This window comes from Phoxinus phoxinus, assembly GCF_949152265.1.
Source record: "Phoxinus phoxinus genome assembly, chromosome: 15".
In the NCBI taxonomy this organism is placed as follows: domain Eukaryota; kingdom Metazoa; phylum Chordata; class Actinopteri; order Cypriniformes; family Leuciscidae; genus Phoxinus; species Phoxinus phoxinus.
Window position 1 is genome coordinate 5,795,691 of NC_136890.1, and position 27,913 is coordinate 5,823,603.

At 38.2% G+C, this 27,913-nt stretch overlaps 2 protein-coding genes across 4 annotated transcripts in view; one reads left to right on the forward strand and one right to left on the reverse strand.

Annotated features, from left to right (window-relative positions):
* antxr1a (ANTXR cell adhesion molecule 1a) overlaps positions 1-27,913 on the forward strand; it is a 326,460-nt gene that overhangs the window by 197,145 nt on the left and 101,402 nt on the right. The window lies entirely within an intron of this gene.
* On the reverse strand, positions 140-27,695 carry kansl3 (KAT8 regulatory NSL complex subunit 3). 3 transcript variants are annotated; one of them, XM_079638441.1, is made up of 22 exons: positions 27,507-27,695; positions 26,238-26,523; positions 24,287-24,457; positions 23,999-24,089; positions 22,592-22,777; positions 22,364-22,495; positions 22,067-22,183; positions 21,769-21,867; positions 20,947-21,018; positions 20,788-20,862; positions 20,510-20,667; positions 20,360-20,423; positions 19,202-19,390; positions 18,595-18,751; positions 16,983-17,060; positions 14,062-14,238; positions 11,928-12,015; positions 10,990-11,117; positions 8,896-8,984; positions 8,603-8,795; positions 4,676-4,788; positions 140-736 (listed from the first exon to the last, which is right to left on the reverse strand). In XM_079638441.1, exons 2-22 carry the CDS (start codon positions 26,450-26,452, stop codon positions 734-736), a joined length of 2,595 nt encoding a protein of 864 aa, XP_079494567.1. In that variant the 5' UTR covers positions 26,453-26,523; positions 27,507-27,695; the 3' UTR covers positions 140-733. The 3 variants fall into 3 exon arrangements, with proteins under 3 accessions (XP_079494567.1, XP_079494568.1, XP_079494569.1); XM_079638442.1 differs by lacking the exon at positions 16,983-17,060; XM_079638443.1 differs by lacking the exons at positions 140-736; positions 4,676-4,788; positions 8,603-8,795; positions 8,896-8,984 and adding an exon at positions 9,969-10,159 and having other exon boundaries at positions 10,804-11,117.

Sequence of the window (27,913 nt, forward strand, 5' to 3'; positions counted from 1 at the left end):
CATTATTATCCCTGTTGGCATAATCACGCTTATTTGGAGGACCGCGATAGGCTGTCATGAGGGAAGCCGTGCAAAAATGCATTGGATGATTGATGCATGGTTAATCTAAAAACAATTAAATACTCTCACGTCATCTTTTAAACGTTTTGAATTTATTATCTTTTTTTGACAGTTTAATGATCCATTACTCTCAGACGCTTTATGGCTGTGAGGAAATAACGCTCAGGCTCGGCTGGGGATTTGTGCAAAACATTTCAATAACAAACTATTTTTTGCTAAATCAACTGCATCAAATCTTCTGTACTGGCAAAACATCATTTTTTGTCTGTTTAAGAAGACAGCAAGACAAAAAGCCTTGTATCTAAAGAACAATAACAATGTTTGTGAAATTTCCCAATAAATATATTTTGAAGTGCTGTATGGAAAAATATATTAAAACGGGGGAAAAACAAATATAAAAAAATACAAAAAGAACATTGCACATGACACTGCACAGTCAAAGTGCTGCAGATTACGGAAAATAATACAAATCGACAAATGCATGTGTGTGAAGTCAAGTCTTCAGTCCGTGTGTGCAAGACTGTCTATACACACAGTGTCTATAGAGGGCGCTCTTGCAGGTTGTGAGCAAAATGGGTCTTTAAAGCGGGTTTAAATCCATGTCATCCGTTTGTTCTGTTGGATTCAGTGATGGCCATTCCAGCTTCACATATCCTTTTCAATGAGCTTCTGGTCACTGCAAGATAAAATATCGATTGAACACATGAACATAACATACAATACAATTCTCAGATGAGTAGTTTTCCAAAAATGCTCATATTTCTTATGATGGCAACGCATTGTTTTGTTTTAAATATATGCCTATATTTTTAAACAGTATTGTCACTTTGTTTTCACTCTGCCAACGAAAGGTTTTAAATGAAGCCAATGCAATCAAGTGTTGCACATCTATGAAAAACACACAGTAGTGGCGATTAGTTTTTTTCAAATTAACCTGATTTTCGAACAAATCTGTTGAGTGAATGATTCAATGGCTGCGTTCTTTAGGAGGGATTCTTTCTGCAAGTTGCATAAAAATGCAACTTGCAGAAAGCCCACCACCATTTATGTTTTTCAAAATCTGGCTGCATTTATTTGATCTCAATACAGTAAAAATAAGAATATTGTGAAATATTATTACACTTTAAAATAACTATTTTAATATATTTTTTTTATGCATTTTAATTGTATTCCTGTCATGTAAAGATGAATTTTGAGCATCATAACTGCAGGTGTCACATGATCCTTAATAAGCCAATTTTGCCTCTCAAGAAACATTTGTTATTATCAGTGACGAAAAGAGTTGAATACTTTTGTGTCGAAACATGATACATTTATTTCCAGGATTCTTTGATGAACAGAAAGTTCAAAAGAACAGCATTTGTTTGCAATTTTGTAACATTATAAATGTCTTAACTGTCACTTTTTATCAATTTAATTAATCCTTGCTGAATAAAAGTATTACCGTATTTTCCGGACTATAAGTCACACTTTTTTTTCATTGTTTGACTAGTCCTGCGACTTATAGTCAGGTGCGACTTATATATCAAAATTAATTCATACTGACTGAGATGAACCAAGAGAAAACATTTCCGTCTACAGCCGCGAGAGGGCGCTCTAGTTGGCGGAGTTGTTCAGAAGCGACACCGAGGAAGAATTCAATGGATTCAGTGTTGTGGAATGAGATCGGGAGCTTGGTCTTTGTTTACTGGTAACTTGTTGGACTCGCTGGCTAATGTTAATTTAGCCTATTCAGCCTCCCAGGTATATGTTCTGTGTGCTATTGTGCAGCTGAATAACTGTTAATGTGTTACGTTAACACACCGGACACTATTCAGCCTGTTGTTCTGTGTGCTATTGTGTATTTGAATAACTTGCCTTTCCAGATTGAATGTCTGTTCTTGGTCTTGGATTTTGTGAAATAAATTTCTAAATAAATGCGATTTATAGTCCAGTGCGAGTGTGCGACTTATGTTTTTTTCCTCTTCATGGCGCATTTTTTGACTGATGCGATTTATATTCCGGAAAATACGGTAATTTCTTTAAAAATATTACTGACTAGCCTAAATATGCACTCTTGCTAGTGTGATATAGCTTATTTTGTTACGTTTATTTAACTAGTAGGGGAGAGGCGGGACAGTTGAAACACTTTTCAGATAAACGTCATTTTCTACGATAAGGTTACAGATAGATTTTTTGTGTGTGTGTGATCAACAACTCACATATGTGTTCTCTTAGTATCATGTGTTATTCGGTACAAATATAGAATGATTTAAGTAAAAGTTGACTTTGATCGGTAGTTGTGCTTTGTTTCAATCGTCCCGCCTGAGCGGGACGGTTGCAACACAGGGTGGGACGGATGAAACATAACAGTTTAAACGGCAACTATTCATCTAATGCTTGTTTTTATGAACAACACCTGACAAGTAACTTGTGTACATATTGTTACAAACATATTTTGTCATTTATTTTAATTTAAAGGCTAATTTTAACCATTTTGTTCTATCACCCATTAAACATAGGCGATAAGCCTATGCGCATTTTGTGTAATCTTTCTAATAGGGTATTTTGACGAAGACAGACAAATCCGTTTACAATTAATTATCTTACACTTCTTCCTTGAGTCATATCGAGTGTTTACTAGTTGAATAGCCTTAACACCGGTTTTCCTATGACCAGGTTTAACTGGCAGGAGGCGCTGTTTCATCCGTCCCGACAGCGCATCCCGCCAGTTAAACCTGTTTTTCCCTTAAACTAAAAGACTCTGATATTGCACACTTAAGGGTGTGTTGCAGGACTAATACACCTGCCGTATTATCATTACAATGGCACATGAAACAATAAATACAACTTGTCAGTCAAAAAAAAGTACCGCACGAAAGAATTCACTTACTGCACTCAAAAACAGCTTTCCGGCTTTAAAGGGCACCTATTATGACATTTAAAATGTTCCTAATGTTGTTTAGGGAGTCCCCAACAACAGTTTTACATGCATGCAATGTCAAAAAACACTTTTGTTGTCGTATAATATGCATTTATTTTTACCTGATTTGCTCACCGACTCCCAAATGATTCGTTCAACGACTCGTTTTTCCAAACCCCTCCTTTGCGCGACGCTAATCTGCGATTGGTCAGATGACCCAGCAGTGTTTACAGAGATAATACTTATTGTTTAACACGGAGTACAATGATGCTTTTATCAATTAAATCGTGTTATAATAATGATTATAGTCCACTACTTTGTAGTTGTTACGTTAGCGAGCATAGCCCAGAGTTCATATTGTAAAAGCACAATCAGTCTTTGTTTGCGTTAGCCCGATGCATAAACATAACTTACAAAAAAAAAAAATGCAGTTACGTTACTACGAGGTATTACTCTATTCTTTAAGACAACTCCGAAAACAACGACAAACACTTCACATATCTCAATACAATTGCCATTGAAGACCTAGAAGCTAAACGGTGCTTACACAACAAACAAAATAATTAGGCTATTAAGCATGCTACATAAAACATAAAAGCAACAATTATTAATAACACTTACAGGTTGTGATACGGAGGAGGAAGCTGATGCAAATACACGTGGAACTGAACCTTCCTTCAATATCAGCCGGCTCGCGAATCCAAGTTTGATTGCATTTAAAAAGCAATCGTCTTCAAAATGGCGCGAACAAAGCACAAGGCTCGGACTTTACTTCTGGCATACAATATGAATTGTAGCCACTTAGTCTTCAAATGCTCCTTGGGCAGATGAAAAAAGTTGGCTTTTGAGTCGCACTTCAGAACACAGCGTCTCGTCGCCATGATATTTTCCCTGGGCTTGGAGCGCAATAAGTGGGCGTATCGTATTCAAATAACTTGACAAGTTGACGTCATCTAGTCAGAGAAAAAGCTTCGGTCTTCTAACGATTCATAAAAATGACTCAGAGTCGACTCTTACTTTTGAAAGACAATAACTTTATATACGGTGCACTTTCATATTTCAAACTTTGCAGGATGTTTTTGTTCACTTAGATCTATGTTACACACTACATGAAAAGTAAATTTCAAAATTCCATAATAGGTGCCCTTTAAATCCAAAACGGCATGACGTAAAGAAGAAATGTTTTCGCGGGTCTGGTAGGCATTGCGTGTTATACGTGCTGAAGAAATATGACGTACATGACGTGAGTGGTTTTCAAGAAAATCGCAATGTTTCATCCGTCCCGCGTTTCAATCGTCCCGGCTCTCCCCTAATGTTGGACACAATTATCCAATAGTGTTTTTATGAATCATAAGCATTCTCAAATGAACTATACCATTACTAATACTACCTAAGTGATCCAAATAAAAAATGACAAGCATATAATTACACTCTTCAGAGTGATTAAGCAAATAATTACATGTCATCTCTCTGCATGGTCAATGAGACGGTTACTACAGCAACCCTAATTGCAGAGCACTAACGGCACTGATCCAACTGTGGGCTGCGAGTAAACATCAGTCCTAAATGGACCAATCAATGTTAATGAAAATCCTAAAAGACTGATGAGCTCTTCTAATTTGTCGAGCAAAGGGCCAACTGTTCTGTTTCAGCTCTGGTACATCAAGCACAAGAAGTGAGGTATAATTTGGTGACACACACACACACACACACCTGGTGGTCAGGTACGCTGTGAGTGGGCACTGTCGCCCCCGTGTGGCTGAGAGAGGGAATTCTGCTGGGCTGCCCTCGCAATGTCACTGTGATGGTGGTGGGAGCTTTCAGCCCTGCAGACGACACACACACACACACACATTGCAGGAAAAATATTTGAAGACAAGAAATATTGGCCTTTTCTTTTCCCTAAATATTATAATCACAGGTTGTTTGGAAACGCATGTAAGATTATGGAATACTTATTTTGTGGCATTGCTATTATACATGCACAAATTATAAAGCCTATTCAAATAATCAAAAGCAAAAGTATCAATAACAGCATTAATTTTTTTATCTAAATAGATGCATTTCATAGTTCATATGCACTTTTATCCCGAGTAGGCTACCGGCGACTCTGAACTCGATTTCATGAAAAAAATAACTATTTTACGAGGGGGTGATTTGGTGTGCTTCAGTTTTTCATCAGGATCTATATTGTCGATGCAAGAGTCCAGCTCTCTGAGAGGAAATTATTCTTCATGCTCCTCACAATCATTCTTTCACAATCTGAGCCGGATTAATCTTGATATTGTCATCCTGAAATATGGCTATGATGCGTCTTCACATGTTTCAGAAATGAAAAGCTACACACTCTCCATCAACTAGGTTTGGAAGAACTGTAGCCAAAAATATCACATGCTAGAAACATAATAATCACTGCAATAATGCCTATTTAAATCCAAACAGATTTTTTTTTTTGGCCATGCAGTGTATAACCGTCAGCGGGCGTAGGCCTAAGATTATACGAAAAAAAACTTATGAATGAGATCTTATGAATTCATACGAATTAGCCACCAAGTGCATGAGGGCATTTGTTCCTCATTAAAAACCTTTGTATTAAAAAAGGAAAATATGAAGACACAATGCCATGATTCTTGTTTACTAAGGAATCCCGCACACTATTTGTCCCCCTCATTAAAGTAGGCCTACTGAACTACTGTAAATATTGTTATTAGTCTACGCACTACGAAAAGCCTTATTACAAACCTATTATTTAAACAGTTATTCTCCAGCAATTTTTTAATATGTAGCCTACTTAATGAAAAGACATCCCCGCTCCTGTAGTTATTTTAGTGTTTGTAGTCCATAAAAACTTGATCATATATGCTTTAAATGGCCACGGGCCTCAGAAATGTGAGCGTGCTGCATAAAAGAAATGCAAAATAATAAATGTTAAAAAATAATATTTGGCACCACAGTGAATTTTTATTTATTCATTATTTTTTCATCCTTTCATGGTGTGTATAATAAACCATTTTGTGAACAAACATCAGGGGCCGCATAAAGCAGTCTCTACTAATGCAGTGGATCTGAAAGAAATCCAGCGCACAGTCAGGGTTCCTGCAGGTTTTATAAAGGTAAATTAATTGTAAGACTTTTTTAAAGACCAAGTAAAGAAATTCAAGGAATAAATTGAAGGGACACAATATGTTAATATGATCTCTAGATGTAAATGTCTAGGGAGAAACACAATGAGTTGTATTAGCAACACTTTAGAGATATCTTCAATATCCATTACTTTTTTATTTCTCTCTCTCACTCACACACACACACACACACACACACACACACACACACAACAGTAAAATAAGTGAAATAACTTCTACTCTATATTGATGGCAGTGCAGAAAGTGATGTTCTTCCTCAGTATTTGTGTCTTGTTTTCCAGTACAAATGTCTCGTGTCAATGGAGGGACAGAAAGCTCTCAGATTTCATTATAAAGATCTTCGTGTTTTTAACGGAGAGTAAATAATGACAGAATTTTCACTTTGGGGTGTATTAAGTCTTGTTTTCTGTGAAATTTATCAAAAAGTGAGTTCATGATTAACACTAAAATAATACAACTAAAACATACCTGTCAATGGGCTCAAAATCAACTTAATTCAAAGGGAAGTTTTTGTAACACATTGACAAATATTTGTTTCAAGTATAAACTCCTTTTGATTTTTCAGGACTTTTAGTATTGGAAACCAGCACAAAAATACTGAGAAAGATATTAATTTTTTTGCAATCTATGCTAAATAAGACTTTAAGTCCCACAGAAACCCTGACAATATACTGGATACCAGATACTACTAAAATGAAGTATGCACAAACTTATTGTGTGCATATTTAATTCAGCGAGTGATGTTCATTTAAATACTGCAGTTTATTTAGCATTTTTGCAATCTGATTGTTATAAAAAAGATAAACAAACCTTAAAGGGGTGGTAAAATGCCCTTTTCACAAGATGTAAAATACATCTCTGATGTCCCCAGAGTGTGTGTGCGAAGTTTTAGCACAAAATACCCCCACAGATATTTTTATATAGCATGTTAAAGTTGTCACTTTTTGAGGGTTTGCAAAAACACACCGTTTTGTGCCTTGCCCTTTAAATGCAAATGAGCTGCTGCAGAGGGCGGGGTTTCAAGAGCTTGTGTGTGTGTGTGTGTGTTAGCAGCTGCGATTACCTCACGCACACACACTAAAATGACAGAAACTGTTCTGCCTTTAATGTTAAAACGGAGTCAGACAAAGATGGAGAGACTCAAGAAGAAGTGACAACATGTAGAAGCAACAGGACGTCTCTGAATGGTTAGTTGATGAATTTATGTTGCTGATGTGGAGTTAACTATCTTTAATTAGCATATTCTGTCATGATAATCTATAAATCGCTCGTATAGGAACTGTTGTGAGATGCACACAGAGTGACTTTCTATTGCATGTGAAAAGATGGATGCTAAAGTTTGAGCCGACTCACTAATGTACTCGACTACAACAACTCTTCCTCTTCTCAACATGGACTGTGTTCCCGGGGGCGGGGTTTAGGGTTGCTGATGTCACTAACCCGAGAGGAATGTCGTGTAGTTCCTACCAGCCGTTTGTTGTAGTCCTTTTCTTTAAAAGCAAAAATCTTCCTTTGCTTTGAACCGAGCGTTGTAACTTTGCAGATGTTGTTTATACACACTAACTACAGTTAGAAAAGTGAAATCATACTTTACCACCCCTTTAAATCTTGTCCATCAGATAAATCAGTGGCTCTCTAAATCAGAATTATGTTTAATGCACAGTAGACACGGCGTAACATTTAACAAATACAATTTACAGAACATTTGCATACGGTGTATGTATACAGTCTACACTTGGCAGAAATGCTTTCAGTATTGCATTTGAGCAAACAATTATGGATTAATAATCCATAATTTGCTTTTTGTTTTTTTATTTGCACTGCATTTAAATAACTTCAGCAAACAATAGAGAACATTAATGCATGCAATTTGGGAGAAGATGAAAACAGAAAACAATAATAATGACACAAAGAAGAGGTAGAACATACTTTGCTGTTGGGGATTTAATGAATGTCTTTGTGAGTAGAGCAAGCATTATGATTTACATAAACCTCATCCAACAGAACAAATAACAGAAATGAGAAAAACAAACGGAAAAATGAAACAAAACAACAGTGAGGCGGTCACATCGAGCACACTGAATGAAGCTGGTGATGTGGGAATTGATCACCGCTGTCATTTTATAGAAATATTTTGGTCCTTTGTGCACAACAGCAGTTTGAGTTAAAGGTCAAGCCCTAGAACGCACTCAAATTAACAACTTGTATAAAAGTACATTAGATTGGAACTTAATCAGACCAATAATTGTAGAAGATCACCCAAATAAATCTTTTTACATGCATAAAAAAAGTGCAAATCTACACAAATGTTTGTTTATGGTACATATGTACACGCTCCGCTGGATGTTTATTGCTCTTTCAGAACATTTACCTGCCAGACACTCTTTTTTCCTGCTACTCCTTTTTTGACCTTTGACCTTACAGCTACTCTAGTCAGCTACTCATCGCGGACGCCTCTGTTTGGAGCGCTGTGTCACCAGTGGCGACGAGGACGTACCCGTGCTCTGACTGGAGACGTGGGCCAGTCCCGGCAGGCTATTGGCTAGTTTGGCCAGGCTGCCGTTGGTGAGGAGCTGGTGTATCGCTGTGGTCTTGGTAGACACGACCGGCACCGCGCGCACTAGCGTCCCGCTTCCCGAGCTGAGAGAGCTCAACACCTGCGCCTGACACTGGGGCTTCCCTCCTGACACCTGAACAACACAAGATGGAATCATACAAGCATGTGTATTATAAAGGATGCAAAACGATTTTAGACAAAGACGTGCGTTTAAGAAGCACATGCTGTGTGACCTGTGTGGTGGAGGGAACGCCTGGGGATTTGGTGTTGATCTCCTGCAGACTGAGGCTGAGGCCCTGAAGCAGACTACTGGCAGAGGGACCTAACACACACACACACACACACACGCAGTCAAAAAGGATTCAAACTAGAGTTACTTTTCTCAGCTATTTTTTCCATTTAGTCTAATGGCCCGCTCTTACAAAGGACGATAACTATAACAAGAATGATAAAGACTTCGTTCCAAAAAACGTCCTAGAATGGCAGAATCTACACCACAACTATAACAATAACGGCACAGAGAAACAATGTTGTTGGAATCAGAAAACAGCCGTTGCACAGGCGTTCAAATACGTCAATAGCGGTGGTGCTCTGCTTTTATTAAGTGGCACCGAATGCCAAATACTACAGTGCTATAATACAATTATATAATTTTATACAATTATTTTATTTATAAATGTTATGTTTGTCATTTTTTTTATTTGTTAAACAGTTTAAATTATTAAATATTCAGAAACGAGTGCAGTTGTATAAGCTACCATTATTTTTGTGTTTAACTTTTATTAGACAGCAGATCAAAATAAAAGAATACTATTATTTTTCAACTGAATGCAGATTCACTTTTTTCATCAGCAGAACAAAAGAAATAACTAGGGAAATCACCAAAAGACGATACTGACTGGATAATAATATATAAATGTATTATGTACTGACGCAGCACACACAAACAAACTCAAGTTAACACTGCGGTAATGATTCAAAATTCATTTTTTGAATCAGTTTTTTTGGTTTAGAATGTTTATATTTTAACCACATAAAATATATAGTGCACATAACATACAGCATAGCCTACTGATACATTCACTAGATTTGTTAATTTTTTTAATACAAAATAATTTAGATTTTTCATCTGATGCACATTGTTGCCAGGTTGTGAACATCAGGTTGTAAAAAGACGGCAGAAAATGTACCTTTTTAAGAGAAACGCTCTGCTTGTGGGATTTAAACTCTTGACATCTGGCAACCCCACGTATGAAATCGTATGGAAAAAAAAATAAGTCTAGAATATTTCTTCTCCCCTTTTTTTGGTTGAATATAGAGATATTTTGGATTTGGATTTTTTTAAACTGCATTTTAGTTAATTTTAGGCTCATTTACACTTAGCATTAACATGTGACCTGTATCCGGATGTTGTCCACATACACACTGAACTTTGCACAGGGGTCATTTTTCCATTACAGATCTGGGCTGCGTTTCCCAAAAGTCTTACACCGTGTCCTAACTACACGCGACGCGATAAAATTCCAGCGACAGCAAGTGTGTCTGTCCACACTAGACGCGACGCGACTGTGAGACGCCACACGTCAATCAAAAAATCACAGCCATTCAGAACAGCGTGTGGGCGGAGTCTCTCTGTGAAAGCGCACTGCTGGCCCGCACTCGCATTGGAAATGGGTAAGGATATAATCAAATCAAGAAATAACATTATTAAAAATCAAAACATTAACAAAATATACTCATTGACTAATTTTGTTAAGAAGTACAGTTGTATGTTTGCATAGAATTCAGTTTGAACGCTATATTATATGCTTTCAAAATCTGAGGTAAATTATCCATTATTGCTTCTGGCACAGTGACCTATTTTTAACTAAAAATAAATAATGTGTACTCATAACCAGTGTAATTTCTTCATATGACAATCAGTTTATTCGATCTTGTTCATAGGGAAATTCATATCCATCCCGTCTGTGTGGGCGGATTTGTCAGCCGCGACGTCGCAGAAATAGGAACCGTTTCTAAATTAGAAACTTCGCGAGTCGACGTCGCGTCTGGTTAGGACAAAAACTCTGATTAACATGGAAAAGATACCTTTTATCGCGTGTCGCGGCGTCGCGTCGCGTGTAGTTAGGACACGGTGTTACGATGCTTTTGGGAAACGCAACACACATAAGTCATTCAGGTAGACAAGCCACTTGATGTAGCCAAGTGTAAACACACGGTGCCCTGATTGGTTGATGATCCAATCTGCTTCATTGGGTCACGGTGATCGCATGTTAATGCCAAGTGTGAATGCAGCCTCTGTTGGCAGAATTGGAAGGTCGTGGTACCTTGGGCACTGGCGGGGGCCTGAGCCTGGACAGGAGAGGAAGAACCCGACATCACGCTCCCATGAAGGCTGTGAAATGACCCCTCACTGGAACCCAAAACTCCAGACACATCTGCCAAACCTCCTGACCTAAAAGAGCAGAGGATACCAGACCAGAATCAAGCCACCATAAACACCGATGCTGACATGAACTGACAAGAAAAGAAAAAAATTAAACCAACCACATTCTAGCATTTTTTTAATTTTCCACAAGTTTACAAGGTTGGAAAGTGGAAACGTACAAAATATAGTCCAAATGCAGTGTAATGAAGTTATGCAAGTGTGTGTGTGGGCGGGGTGGGGTGGGGGGGCATTATCTGATCTGATACATGATATTGCAGAAATCATGCAAAGTCACAGAAACACCATTGGGCACGGTTGCAATCTTATTACACAAGAATAGAAGTAGAACTTATTTCTTAAAGATTAAAGGCCTGTCCATATAAAGTAAAAAAAAATGCAACAACAAAAAAAAGAAAAAAATGAAGTGCAAAAATTTGGTTCATTTGAATGAATGCCTATTAATGCATTTGTTCAGAATGACATGAACATTCACATGCCATCAATGCAACATTTGTTTTGTGGTTCTAATCTCTTTTCAATTACACTGCGAATAAAGCTGGCTATCCAGAAAGATTCACGCTTTTGGTCACATGCCCGCCGGAGCCACTGCTTCGACATAAAATGATGACTTGGTGGTGCTCGTGAACAACACTGTCTTGCTAAGCGACATTGAACAGCAGAGGAAGAATCTGGAAGCGGCTCTCTTCTCTGAACTCATGTATTTGGTGTGAAAAATTTGCAGAATGTCCATTTTGAATAGTCGTATTTGTATGAACAGGTCTTGAGAGGCTTTTTTTCTCTTCTGTACAATTGATCTGGTGTGTTAGATAAAGGTACCTTTGTGCACTGAGAAGCTCAGACAGCTCTTTGGCCCCCGATACCGTCTGGCCCACTGTGAGTCCGAGGGGCTTTCCTGACAAACCCACTGCACAGAAAAACAGGAATACAACCATAAACAGTCTGAGACACCTTTTTCAAATCGTACGTGGGATTATGTAGGCTATTACAAGATTTAATTATACAATGGCTTTACTGGAGAAGTACACATATATTCAAAACTATGGGGTCAGTAAGTTGTTTTTTAAAAATGAATAGCTTAATTCAGCAAGGATGCATTAAATTGATCAAAAGTGACAGTAAAGACACACGTTGCTAAAGACTTTCAAATAAATGTGTTTCTTTTGAACTTTCTAATCCTTTCCAGAATCCTGGGGGAAAAGCTTTGATCACGGTACCAAATTAAATTTAAATATGCATTTATTGAAAAGTTATTTTAAAAATTCAAAATTACTGTTTTCACTGAATTTTATATCAAATTAATGCAGCCTTAGGCCCTGATCACAACTGAAGCGTTTTGTGCCGTGAGAGGCACCTTTTTTCAATTGTTTTCCTATAGCAGTGAGCGTTCTGCGCGCTGTTTATGCGCCCCAGGCGCCTCGCGTTTTACCGCCTGCTGCGCCCTGCGTTTTTAAAGATGAAAAAAATGTATATATATATATATATATAAACTCCGAGTGGAAAAAGCGCCCGACGTCATCGCATTTTTTTCCACTGTCCAACCGAATGAATGGAGAGGCGGGCCTTCAGTTGTGGTGATGAAAGCTACAGTTGCTTTAAACCCGCTTTGAACGCCCGGAGAGTGCGATGATGGAGGATAAACTTGTGGTGCTCTCGCGAGTTATCAGGAGCTAACGACTTCACAGGCCATAACTAAAAAAGAAAGTAAATAAAAAGCTGATTTGACGTTTACTTGACTGACAGGACAGCTGTTTTGGTGGTTGCCTAGCAACATTAAAAAAAACTTTTTTTTGACCAGTGCTGTGCGCCTCGTGGTTTCGAACCTGAAAAACGCGTCAGGTCAGGCCTTAGTGAGCATAAAATATTTTATTAAAAAAACAAAGAAAATCTCCCCAACCCCAAACTTTTAAACGGTAGTGTGTCACTGCATCAACCAGCCCAACTAATAGGCTAATGATAGTCAGGTGCTTAATTCAACATGACACACTAAGACAAGTTACTGTTTTAGCATGTTGCATGTTGTGTGGATCTGATATCTAAACCTAGCTTATACAAGCATCAATGATTAACTCTTTCCCCGTTGACGGAAATTTCCAGCTTTCCGTGTTTTCACTGTTATACGGTAGGAGGCGCTATTAGCACCTACATTTGAATCTCTGGATCAAAACACAGGCGAAGAAGAATCAGAAACAATAGATTAAATGCAAGACAAAATGCTTTGACAAAAACAAGGTTCTATGTATAAGTGGAAACTTACCAAATATAGTCCAAATGCAGTGTAATAAAGTTATGCAAGTGTGGGGACATTATCTGATACAACATGATATTGCATAAATCATGCAAATGTCACAAAAACACAGATCTAAAGATAACCATTAGGCAGGGTTGCAATCTCATCACACAAGAATAGAAGTAGAACTTGTTTTTTCTAAGATTAAAAGCCATATCAAGTTGAAAAAATGCAACAACAAAAAATTAAGTGTATATGAAGTGTAAATATTAATGCATTTGTTCAGATTCAGAATGACATGAATATTCAGATGCAATTAAAGCAACAGCTTTTTGCTCAAAGTGTTGCTTTAAGAAACTTAACAACATTCAAATAAAGAATGCATGAAACGAGTATAAAACGTTTAGTTGTTGTTTTTTAAAGCAGAATGTCTTCTTCCTACAAGGCATGTTCAGATATTCATTCATACAAAAAAATATTCTGGGGGCCATGAAACTTTTGTGAAAATGATCAAATGCTGGCGGTGGCTGGCAAGTATTTTTTTTTTTAAACGTTTGAGGGGAAAGAGTTGGAGTATGGCTTAACAACAGGCTCACTCAAATTAAAGTAATCAATCTGGCTGAAAATGGCTTAAATCAAAACGTTCCTCCTCCTGCCTAAATGCATGAATAAGTGGCACAGATTGTTTAATGAGCGGCTGAATGAGGGCTGTGTTTTCAGTACCTTCCTGAGCAGTGGAGCCCGTGCTTCCTGACGCGTCCCCATGGGACACGATGGTCACTTTGATCTTGGCTCTTTTGGAGGCTTTGTTGGGAGTGGGACTGGGAGTTTGTCTTCTCTTGAGGTGGAGCCTCATGTCGTCTCGGTCCAAACCCTCCACCTGCTCACTGGGCACCGGCACTGAAACACATGATGCTGAAGGGTTAAGCTCCAACAGTCTCCTATAGTCTCAAGGTATAGACTCAGGGATTCACAAGGAGCCGATACAGTTAATATGAAATGCTGCAGAGGTCTCTGGGTAGAGATTAAGACGCTTGCAAAAGAGTCGGAACAAAAGTCATTTTAACGTCAGTAGCTGCGTTTCCATTACAGATTTGCGCAAAACTTTTGCGATTTTTCTCAATATCGATACAAAACTATTGTTAATTTGTTAATTGTTAACAACCGATGTTAAGCGAATAAAACTTAATTTTTCTCTCTCACGATGTCATTTAAAAAATCATGGCAACGGACGTTGGTAAGTTTATATATATCACAGCCACTGCATTGGCCATTATTATTATTATTAACGGAAGGAGACGTGTGTGTGTTTTATCCAATCATTAATGGCATGGAAAGACCCTTATACTGTGAGAATGAAAATTCTGGGCCGAAACCGATAACCGAAAACTTAGGATGCACTTGGCCGAAAACCGAAACTGAAGCCGAAAATGGCTTCTTTTAAAAACTTTAATATATATTTATTTATATTGCTTAATTTTTAATGGATCTGAAACTTTAAAATACTTCCATACCGCTGACATGCTTAATCTTTGCAGACGCGTGCAAACAGCTCGACCGTGAGTGGAACCTGCTTGAGCACGGATGGGAGGGCGCGGTTGACATTCATTTTCGGTTGACATTTTCGGCTGGTTTTTCATTTCGGCCCGAAACCGATAATGCCATTTTCGGCGACCGAAATTTCGGTGCACCCCTATTTAGAATCCAGTATTCCTGTAATTATTTTGTCTTATGAATTTAATAAACAACAGTCTCGTATTCTGCCCGAACACACCGCGCCCTCTAAGTCAGGTGACTGTAAATGCGCAAAAACGGTTTCCATTACAGTTTTGCGGAATATTTCTTTTTTTAATTGCGTGAAAAACCACCTCATGCGAGCGTAAAAACCTTTTTTGCGATAAATGGGAGTTTTTGCAAAATTGACGTGTTTCCATTGAGCGTATTTTCAATTCGCAATTTCAATTTGCACAATTTGAAGGGTAATGGAAATGCGGCTAGTGTTTGGTTTGTGTGAAAGATGCTTTTTGAACTCTGGGTTAGGGGTAAGTACTAATAAATATGTATTTATAGTATGAAAATAATCTGTCCTTATTTGCGAAAGTGAACCGGAATTGATGATGTACAATTTAGCCATTACAGTAGAAACTCAAAACAAAAACCCATAATGCACTTTTGATTGTGCCACAACCCCTCTGTCAATCCAACTGGCAGGGATTAAAGAAGTGAAAGTTTCATCTGTAGTTATAACAAAAGACCTGGAGCTGAAAAAAACTATAGTTTATAGTTATTATAACTATAACCAGATAATGCAAAATGATCATTCAGAAGACGTTTATGTCGCTGACAAATAAAAACGGTGATATCTGAATGCAGGTAACATGGAGAATGAGTGCACATTGTCCATTTACCCATACTACCGATATTTTAACAATACAAAGCTGGTTTAAAACTCGACAAACTTATCCTTTACATTGTGGTAGTAGAAAATATAAATAGTACTATAAAAGGAACATTGCTATGGGGAAACAACAATGTTCACGTGAAATGATTCTGGTTTAATTACAATCAATGGATGATATATTGACACTAACAAGGCTGCGATTTCAGCTGAGAAGCTTGTGGTGAGAAATCCATACAAGCAAGTGCAACTGAACACACACAAAAAAAGTTTTTTAAAGAGATAGCAAATTAATTTAGTATGTAATCATGTAATTATGCATCATCCTCAGTAGTGAGGCAAACTCTCTTGCTTATTAGTCTATTATTAAAAAGCCAATAAATTCGATCTAACTAAATCTAATTGCAGCCCAGTGCAGGGAATCAATGCTATTGACGTGAAACAGCTTCAGTGTTACCCAGGTGAGCGTCGCTCATCGATTGAGCCTTGTAAAGTGGTGCTCAAAGTTAATTTCAACATCTTGTTTCATTCATGAATGAATCAGCAGCATTTCAGCATATTAGTTAGGTTAATGGCTTAATAATGACACACTCATAACGATGGTCCCTGCTGGCGTAACAACGTAACTGCACTGACTGACAGCCTGCAATTATGTTCAGTTTTAAAGCCTTGTAGGCTCTTTAATAAGTCAAAGCATCCTAATATTGATTATGTTTTGTGCAAGCTTGGATTTTAAAGGCCTATTAAAATGATGTATTAACATTAAAATTAATATTTGATTCTCAATTAAAACAACACTTGCAACATTACATTAAATAATATAACCAAGGCTGGGATCTCAAAGCGGTCAATACAAGTTCCACTTCCAACTTTACTCTTGAAAAACTTGACCGACGGCAATAATTAAAAAATAAAAATAGGCCTAGGCAATGTATTGATCACATAATACCTTAAATGTGTTGAAGTGTGAAAAGGTAAACAATGCACCTACTCTTAGGGAAAACTTATTAAAACATTTTTACACTCTCACACCGATATAAGATAGATTCAGTCAGGAAGAACATGCATTTGCAAGCAGTCATTATTTGAAGCGTTAACTATTGTTATTGCCTTTTGCAAACACAAGCTGGTGAAACATTAAAAGGGACGTATGTGATACAGACATGACAGACAACTTTAAAGAAAGACATGAAAGGGGCAGACAGACAATAAAGAATGAAGGAAAAAGAGAGGGAGAGATACTCACCAAAGAGACATGAAGGGCTGCCAGGAGGAATGCTTTTCCTCACCAGCATATTATGTTTCATAAAAGCAGCAAACTGAGCTGTAGCGAACGGAAGACAAAGATGGAGAGAGTGAAGAGGGAAAGCACAGGGGATAGAAAAGACAGGAATCACACACAACATTACTGCTTGATGGGATCTGGGATTCTCCTCAAAACAAGGATGAACTGTGTAGAACTTGTCATTTAACATGCACAGGCATCGGCAGAACAGCTCAGGGTTAAAAGAGGCCCATCAGGCTTAAACATGATTTAGTGTTCAAGTTATGCAGATACACATAAGACACGCTCGTCAAAAACAGAATGGAACAGAACACAGGGGTCTTGAGGAACATTTTTAACTACTGGGTCATTCCGTGTCAACCAGAGTTTCCCGGCTCAAATGCTTGCTTTTGATCATTTTTTTTTTCTGTAAAAAGACGAACATAAAAAGTGATGAATAGTAAATGTCATGGATGTATAATAATGAGTAATCCACTGTTTAGTAGAGGGTCAACATTTAAATTTTCACCTGAGATTTGGAGCCAAATTAGAGAAGTGCAAAAATGACTTTATATAAAGCACAGAGATTGGTAGGTGTATTGGTAAAATCTGTTTATTTTAGCAACCGGTTTCATTAAATGCTAACGGTGACCGTTCAAAAATGGAAAAAAGCTAAACAATTTGCCTCAAGTTTGGATGCCTGTAACTCAAGAAGTATTAAATATATCTTAATATCCTTTTAGATTCTGGCTCATAAACTTTCCTTCATGAGTAAATTGGTCAATTGTAAACCAAATGTGGGTAACTTTTCACACAGCAGATACTTTTTTTCTAGGAATATCTAAAGAATAAACAATGTTAAAACTAGAAATGTATCAGCTCAATTGCATAAAACACACCTGTTATGAGTACCATAAATATTATTTTTCTAAAGTTATCATGACTGTAACTAAAAGTATTCAAGATGTCTTAATATCTTTCTAGATTCTCATTGTTAATAAACTTCTCTTTTGGAATACTTCGAGTTACAGGCATTCAAACTTGAGGCAAAAACAAGTGTTTTACACCATTTTTTGAACTATCACCGTTGGCATTTAATGCAACAAATATTTTTAAAGTCAACAGATTTAACTAATAGATCTACCAATCTCTGTGTAAAAATAAAATTATGATGCTGCCATCTTTCTAAAGTCATTTTTACACCCCTGTAAATTAGCTCCAAATCTCAATCTGAAGTTAAAATTGTCATTTTGACCCTCCTCTACAAAACAGCGGATTATACTCAGTCAATATACATCCATGACATTTAATATTATGGCATTCATCACTATTTATGTTTGTCTTCCTACAGAAAAAATATTAACCATATAAAAACTTTGAGCCGGGGAAGTTTCTGAAATTGTTGATTTGACACGGAATGACCCTACTGGTTTTGTTACGAGTTATGTTACGTGCAGTCGTCTCCCAAAAGGCATAAATAATCTTAGCACTATTAATAACAACACAGACAAAATTGTGAAAAAGCATCCTGCATGTAAGCTCTCTTAGGGTTCTGGGGCCGAATCTGTGAACTTGCACTTGGAAAGATACACACCTTGTGCTTGCTTGTGTGTGAGCACAGTTCCTGAGCGCTGCATGTGGGTCTTCAGTAGCTGTGTGGCAGTAATGAGACTGGATTTCTGAGCTGGAGAAAGCCCGACGGTCTTGGGTTTGGGACTGGCTGTAGGACTGCTGCAGACACTGGACATATCCTGGAGGGGAAACGATATTGATTTTCAATTAACTTAATTATCTACATGTTTTAGCCATATCATTATGCGTTTCATTTTTCTATGTATGTACAGATAAACCTTTTATGTCTGCTGCTATAGAGTGCTGCACTGACGACGTATTTTTAGTTAGCATCACTCTGGTTCCCATGAGAAATGTTTTTTTCATTGGCTTTGGATATTGGATTATTGCAGAAAAGAAGTTCTGCGACTAACAAGATAATCTTCACAAATGAACGATTATGTATTTTGAGGCCAATCGGCAGAAGCAAAAAGCTAAACGTAAGCTATAAACGAACTACACTACGGTCACGTGACTTCAATAAAATTTGAAAATATCTTAAGCTTGTGTTAACCACAGACCTTATTTCAGGCATTCATTCATATTTCAGCACTCTATATCCTACATGTTTAAGCATGTTTTTGTCTTGCCTCTGAGCCAGATGGGGAGATGGGTACCCTCACAGCAGGTGAAGAGGGTCGTGACCTCTCAAGGTCAAAGGGGAGCTCACGGCGTGGTTTCTTCTTCTTCTCAGCATCCAAGTCTCGTGTTTCACCAGAGCCATGACCATGACTCTCAGCACGGGTCAAAACTCCCGTCAGAAAATCAACTATCTCGTCCTAAAAAAAGGGGGAAAAAAGATTAAGGCTAAGACTAAAGAGGTCACACAAGACAGCTTTATGCATTAATCAGAGCTAAGGTCAGCTTTCCCTAAAAATAGACTTTGTCTTGTGTGGGACTTTAGTCTCTCCCCTGAATGTTTTAAGAAATCCCTCTCAAGGAAGTGATTTTAAAGGGATAGTTCGGCCAAAAATGAAGTAATCCAAAAGTAATCCATCCGGCTCCAGTGGGATAAACGAAGGCCTTCTGAGGGTAATCCGTGCGGTTTTGTCGTAAAAATATACATATTTAAAACTTTATAAATGAAAATAACTGTCGACGCGCGTTCACGGGAGATGGTTGCCGACGTATGGCGTAGCGTAGGAAGCGTTGTGATGTAGAACGAACGCGACAGCGCAGCCAGAGAGCAGAGCAAAACAAAACTCCACTCAGGATTTCCGCGATTTAAAGAAAACTTGTATTTAAAAGAAAATGTCGGAGGATTTTGATATTTGAGAAGAGGATATTGAGTTCTACGTTACGGCGCTTCCTACTCTACGTCCTACGCCGGCAACCATCTCCCGTGAACGTGCGTCGACCGCTGCCGGAAGCCAGTTATTTTCATTTATAAAGTTCTAAATATGTATATTTTTACGACAAAACCGCACGGATTACCCTCAGAAGGCCTTCGTTTATCCCCCTGGAGCCGGATGGATTACTTTTGTGAAGGATGCATGCACATTTTTGGGACTTGAAGGAGGTGGACCCCATAACTTGACATTATAACCACTGAAAGATCTAAGACATTTTCTAAAATAACTGAATGTGTTCGTCTGAAAAATGATTGACATATTCATCTCGAACGGCTTGAGGGTGAGTAAATCATGGGTTTAATATCATTTTTGGCCAAACTATCCCTTTAAATCATGCTTCATTGACTTTGCCTTTAAATGATCACGATGTGGAGAACACAAGTGAAAAGTACTGACTTGAATGCAGCGATCCACCATGGTCTGGGTCAGGCCTTCTGTCTTCATCTTAGTGGAGTTGATCCTGTAAACAAAGCCGAGTGTTTTCAACTAGTCTATACAGAGGGATTCCCCAGTCAGAAACACACGTGAATGTCTGAAGACACAAACCTCAAGTTGTCATCTGCCCCTCCGACAACTACCATGCTGTTATCAGCTCGAATCTTTTCCCTGAACTCCTCCATGTTCTCAGGACTGCACTGTAGTGCGTTCTGACCAACCACAAACAGCACAGGAGTCTTCATGTCCAACAGCGGATCATCAACATCCTGACAAACATTACATTTCAGCCAGCGGTTTTAAAAGTATCTGCTAAATGATTTCATGAAGCTCATCGTGACAAAGAGCGATTTACACTGAATAAGAAACGATGGACTGTTTGCTCTTACCCCTCGTGGCCCGCTGACAGTTTGCAGAGGGAAACCCAAACACACAACAGCAGTCATGTACTCCATAAGGGAAACCTGGACGCACAAATAGACATCTATCATCAGTTTACAGCCGACCATAGAGAAGAAATTAGAAGACTGTTGTTGAGAGAGACTTACATGACAAGAGATCAATGACCCCAAATTCCAGCCCACCAAGATGATCGGTTTATGGGGAAAGTGACTATGAACCTAGAGAGCAAATACAGACAATTTACCTTCAAAAATACTTTATTATCAAAAACAAATAATCTATGTTTTGCCCTGTCATCACCAAAGATTAATTTCCATGGCAAGAACATGATCATTTAAAATACAAATTGATAAACAAAAACTTGAAGCACTTAAGAGAAACTACACAAGATTATTATAATTTGATAATTTTTTCATTTGAAATAATAAAAAAGAAAAATCCTGGTGAGTTCTTCTTAAAAACTTTCTAAAATCAAATGTTTTCCCAAGTGATATTAAAAGAACATCATTCTATTAAAATATGACTCATTTTATTACAAAAGATACTAAAAATAAATACATATTAAACAGCATTATATGAAATATGTCTGGGGTTATGCTATGTAAACATATGATTCACACTTCACAAAGTGTGTCCGGTATGTGTCCAAAATATTTTCTGTGGTACTTGACACCATTCCACAAATAAATGCTCTCCATAGACATTTATTTGTACAAACATTCAAGTAATATAAGAATACACCTTTAATTTCTTATAAGTACAAGATAATCACAAATTGCTAACATCATATGGATTTGGGACATCTAAATGGACAAGAATGGACATTCAATAAAACAATAATTTATTTTAGACAACTGTAAAATTACAATGCTAATATTTACGGCTGTCCGAAAATCGCATCCCTGATTTATATTTTTCGGTCAAGCGAAAGTGGCATTATCTAGCTAGTGCTGTGTGTCGTTTCGTACCTCAATGACCTTTCCTCTGACTGTGCCGATCATGTGCTCTAAACACTGCGTGATTCCGATGTTGGCTCCACTGCCCACATGAACGTTTATGGGAATGACCTGAATCACAAAATACAGACTTTAAAACATGCAGTTTTATTTGAATCAGAAACTGAAGGGACTCTGTAAATGCAAGAATGAGCAATTTAATGCAATAGTTTATTCACAAAATCTCGTTACTCTCAATGTAACTAAACCAACATCAGAAATTACTGTGGAGAACACTAAATCAAAGTGTTTCGCTTATGATTTTGCATACCTTCCCTAGACAGGAGAGCTGAGATTGCCAGAATCTCATTCGTCGAGAGGTAGAGAAGGCAGGGTTGGTTGGCCCTGATGGAGCTAACAGGATCAGTGGAGATCCAGGAAGTTTACTCTGAAAATAAAAACATGAACACTCAGATTTGATTCAGACAGCAATCAAGATGTCCATCAGGGGACCATCACCAGACATTTTCTGTAAAATACCTTTTTATTATAGAAATATTACCACAAACAAATCTCTCTCATTCTCAATAGGAATGAATAAACCAACAAGATAAAGCCTGGTACATACTGGTTTGTTGTGTGAGAGTACACCCACAGCAGGGTCCCATGGGCGTTTAAGGAGCAGAGAAAGAGCCTCAGCCCCTGCAGCTCCTGTTTTTACAGACGACGACAGCAACATCCGGTCAATCAGGGATGGTACCTAAAAGAGAAGAAAAAAAAACAGTCTCCTGTAAGCTATGGACTCGAAACACACAGTGGTATGATCATATCACAGTATGATAATAAGATATCCCACCTTGCTTTTGAGTGTTTGCAGTACATCAAGGTAAGCCGCCAGCATAGCAAGACTCAAAGACTCCACAAGTGTGCTATGCAGCCACTGTGTCAGCTTTAAGTCCCAGCTGACACTGGACAGAGCGTGGCGTACCTTATGAGCGCATTTATCCACGGCTATCCTGCGTAAGACAGGTTCATTACAGGCCTGTGGAGACCAGAGACATAGAGACTGAGAGAGAGCACGACTTTTACACAACTATTTCTTTCTAATAGACTGGACAAGATTTGCATCAATAAAAGAGTAAACTGTCCAACTGGTGGGTTGTGTTAATCGGTTAGTAGACAGCAGAGAGAAAACATTGCTAAAATGCAAATAATACATTTGTTAATAATTAACAATATAGTTATGATAAAACAGATAGGCTTATATTTAAAAGGCAAACTCATCAGCGGTATAAAAGGTGACAAACACGTGACCCCTCTGGAGGGAGCCCAACATTTTTTAAATATCAGCTACACGTGGATTAAAACGTGGATTTACAGCCGATTACTGCATTAAGATAAGAGAAAAGACACTCTAAATTCTCTACATATTTTTTTTATTTTACAGTAAAATTATAATACTAATATATAAATAATATATTTGCATTTAAATGTTAAAAGAGGGCTTTTCTTTTGGTGGAAATTCACTTCTCATTACAAAATTTGGGAAGATGGCTGGTGCGTGCTGCATTTTCAAATCCATGATAAGTGACCCAACCTCAAAGCACATGCAGCGGTGAAGTTCATGTGGTGTAGCAGAGCCACTCAAAGTCATTGAAAACACCAGAATATGAACTGCCAATTTCAAAAACTTGTCGTATTTACACAAAATCACACAAATGACCAATATTGGGATCAAAACGGCGATTTTTGACGAAAGGCGACAAGTTTGCATCTCTGTGTGATTATGGTGCCTTTAGTCCAAACTGATGTTGTTCCAAACCTTTATGATTTTCTTTTCTACAATGGAGAACAAAAGAAGATATTTTGAGAAATGTCTGGGGGGGTTTTTCCCCCACACAATCAAAGTCAATGGTAACCAAAACTGTGTGGTTTCCAAAATGCTTAAAAAATATCTTCTTTTATACTCCGCAGAAGACAGAAAATTACACTGGAATGACAAAGCTGAGTAAATGATGGAAGAATTTTCATTTTTGGGTGAACTACAGTATCACTTTAAGAAACATTGGCATAAATTACTGCTCAGTGCCAAGCCTTGTGATATATATATAGATATTAGTAGGATGAAGCAGTATGCAAGTCTAAGACTACTATCATCTGTCTGTGATAATCCTACTGTGAGCATCTTTAAGAAACAGCATCTAATGGATTGCCTGATTATAAAACAGAGCTTGCAAGATAAACCTAGTTTATGAAAACTCACACCATCATTGGCCAGTCTGCCGAGTCTTTCTGCCTGTAGGGCTTTTAATACTTTATTGAAGAGCTTGTTCTGAGCCAACGACCAGCCAGCCCTAAAACAGAACAGAACAAAAACAGTCGTATCAGCAATCTCTCGAACATGAGCATGCAGAAAGAAAACGGAAATCTCATGCAACAGTCAGACCGTATAGAATTGCAGATCTGTGTTGCTGTAAGACCCTATAAAAACATGAACATCCTCGTTCTCAGACTTCAGTGATCTTGTAATTAACAGAGTAGTTTTTCTTACTTGTTGATGTGTTCTTCCCAATCATCGGGAGGAGGTGGTCCATCAGCGACGGTTCGTGCAAACAGAACGTGACGTTCACATTCGTTCATCACACTACGAGCTTTCTGATTGTCATAGAGAGGCATTGGAGTGGGTTTGACCGTCTCTACATCGATGGAAATGTCCGAATCACTGTAGTGGACAACATCACAAACCAATTATACATTTTGTGACGTGATATTTAGGTACATATTATACTGATAAATAGGGAACTTGCTTTGAAATGTCTAGGGCCTTATGATTTCAGACTAACATCTATTGTGCAGCACCTCGTTTGCTCGAAAATAAAATAATTTTTTAGGACCGTCACCAACGATTATTTTGGCAATCGAGTACGATTACCCAAGTAATCAGATTTTTTTTTTGTAGTAATAAAAATAGACCTAAGCAAACAATGGCCTTTAAAATAAAACAAAATGTCCAACCCATGTTGAGAGACAGAGAGAGAGGACGCGGCACCGCTGAACACTCACGCGGTTTGTGAAATTGCGTCTTGGAAAAAGTTTTAAAATGATTGATTTGATTTCATAATCTCTGTGGATTAATTTAGGCTAATCATACAAACTTCTTGCTTAAGTGAATCAATGTTTGCGTGGGGAAAAAGTGGTAGACCTGTGGGAATTATTAAAATACTTATTGAAGTATTATCTGTTATATTATTCGTTTTAATAGTTCAAAAAGTACAATAAATGTTCAAATTTCGACTTTTTTAAGAATAGTTAAAAAGTGTCTTTTTAATAAATGCAACATGTTCCCAAAGTCATGTGAAATAATCGTGTTACATAATCGTGATTTCAATACTGACCAAAATAATCGTGATTATGATTTTTTCCATAATCGAGCAGCCCTACCGAAATGTCTAACTAATAATGGGGGACAATCTGCTGCACAGTTGATGTCACTGTTGCAAACCAGTGATGTAACATTTGCTTCAGGCAATCCGATCACGAGCGGACAGTGCTAAACCATTAACAGTCACATTTGTCAATTCAAGTGTAAACAAGGTAAAAGATACCGTGCTTCTGACTAGGGATGTGCAAGACTAGTCGACTAAACGGTACAGCTGCTACTAGTCGACACTGAAAACAATAGACAAGATTTTATCGTTCAAATTACCGTCGTTTTAATGGTATGGTGAAGAGCCGGGCACGAGCCATAAAGCCGGTGGCACGAGTGTTATGAACGTCACTACGCGCTGCACCAGTCTGGAGTCCCAAAGGATAAGAGGAGTGACGAGAGAAGACCAGGACTGGGACATTTAAGTTGCATTTTGTCTGATGTATGGGCGGCAGTCAGCTATGAAACACCTGCTGTTTAGTTTCGGTTTATTTATTTTAAAACTTCAGTTTACCGTTCACCGGTTCCCCATTCTTCCCTGTGCCTTGAACTTTGTTACATTTATATTTAAAAGCATTTTAAATAAAACATTTGAAAAAATAATACCTTAAGAGGTAGGGCCTAATCTTTTTATTTTACCTCAGACGCATTTTCTTTGTGTCAGTCACGGAGAGCACAGAAATGACCAGAAGACAAACGAGGTGCGGGAGAATTTTGAATCGGACATAAAACGGAAATGTTTTATGTAAGCTGTGCCATTTCAAACTGGCACAATGCCACTAGAGCCGTGCGTAACCATATTCAGGACATGCAAGCAAATGCCCATCATGTATTTACTTCAACTCCGAATCAAAATGAGCTTTATTCACCAAGTGTGTGGCGTTCAGCTGCATTTATTATGGGATCTGACTGTTTGATTCATAGATTAAGTGCTCAAATGCATCATATATACACACACACACACGTCTTTAAAGGGTTTCTTACTTTTAGACTAGTCGACTACTCGTCACAAAACCTCCGTTTAAACAACTGTCAAATTAGTCGATGTGCACATCCCTACTGAGAGAATACTCACACAGAAGGGTCGGGTTGCCGTCGAGGCGTGACGAACAGCATGCGGGTGGGCCGGGCACTGCTGGCATCCGGGTGGGCGTTCCAGGGTTTGGCATAGCTGTGGTCGAGGAACACGAGGTCCAACTCGCGCTCATGGACCGACAGCTGGAAGAGCAGGGACGTTCCCATCCTTCGGGCCGATGTCTGGAAGTCCCGCTCTCCTCCAGGGCGGAACATGGTCCTCTAGCCCCACACGGAGGCTCTGCGGTTCCCGCAAAAAAGGGACGCTTGCACCGTAAACATGAACCCTGGAATTAAACAACCTATCAGTATCAAGCATGCTGATAAACAGAACACTTGGGTCATTCGTGTCAACTCAACCAGAGGTCCCCAGATAAAAATTAATCTTGATCTTTTTTTTCTAGTGAAAGAAATACATAAATAAAGATGAAAGACAAAATATTAAATGTCATGAATGTATATTGACTGAGTAATCTGCTGTTTTGTTGAGGGGGTCAAAATGGTAGGACAACATTTGGAGCCAAATTACAGAGGGTAAAAATGACTTGTGACACGTCATGTGTTTTTTGCTCCAAGTTTGCAATGCATGTCTGTAACTCAAAATGTATTAAAGATGTCTTGATAACCTCTTAGATTCTGGTTCATAAAAAATAAAAATAAAAACTTTTTTCATTTAATATTTTGGCTTTCATCACTATTCATGTGTGTCTTTCTCCGAGGAAAGAAAATCTTGACAAAAGCAAAATTTTGAGACGAGGAAGTTTCCAAAATGTTGTTGATTTGACATGGAATGACCCATTTATACTCATGTGATGTTGTTAGTGTAATCATTATGTACTTTACTGAACTTTATCATATGACACTGCATTAACTGAAGAAAAATATTAGCATGCCAAATTGTATGTTACAATTTGTAGGGGACCCTGCTACTTAAACGTCAAGAAAGCCTCATAGGCTGATGCAACCACCAAATATGCTGCACATATATATATACACAACATACGGAGGAGGACCGAGGACGGTGTTGCCGTCGCGAGGCTTCACGCATGGGCGTGTTTAGGGCCCACGCCACACAGTCCGTCACATTCATGCCAGTTTGATACAGTTGAGCTTTTAAATCGCAATAATCTACCTGAAATATCCCCTGTATTACTTGACCAATTAAGCAATACGTAGAAAACCCTCAAACGTTTACGTGTCGTCAATACGGTGTTATATTATGGTCTGGTAGGCTCTTAGCTTTGAGGCTAACTCAATACACAATACTCACTGTCCGCTATCAGGCTCCTTTCATGTCATTTCGGTCCAAAGAACGATCTTCTGTAAATAATACTGAATAACTCTGGATCATGAGACGAGAAAACAATAAACTTCAATCCACTCTAATAAAGGTTTAGTTACAGACGACTGTCTTTTGTTGTACTACCGCGCCACAGCGGCTCAACGGAAAACCCGGACTGGAGTTATTCGACGTCAGTGTAGCTGTTGGGACTGCGAGAAACCCGGACTGGAGTTATTCGACGTCAGTGTAGCTGTTGGGACTGCGAGAAACCCGGACTGGAGTTATTCGGCGTCAGTGTAGCTGTTGGGACTGCGAGAAACCCGGACTGGAGTTATTCGGCGTCAGTGTAGCTGTTGGGACTGCGAGAAACCCGGACTGGAGTTATTCGGCGTCAG

Coding starts and splice junctions, on each gene's coding strand:
- kansl3 (XM_079638441.1), bottom strand. CDS start 26,452: ATGTTCCGCCCTGGAGGAGAGCGGGACTTCCAGACATCGGCCCGAAGG. Junction 21,019..21,768: donor TCAGAGGAAAGGTCATTGAG/GTACGAAACGAC, acceptor TTTGCTCTCTAG/GTTCATAGTCACTTTCCCCA. Junction 8,796..8,895: donor GCGTTCCCTCCACCACACAG/GTCACACAGCAT, acceptor TGTGTTGTTCAG/GTGTCAGGAGGGAAGCCCCA.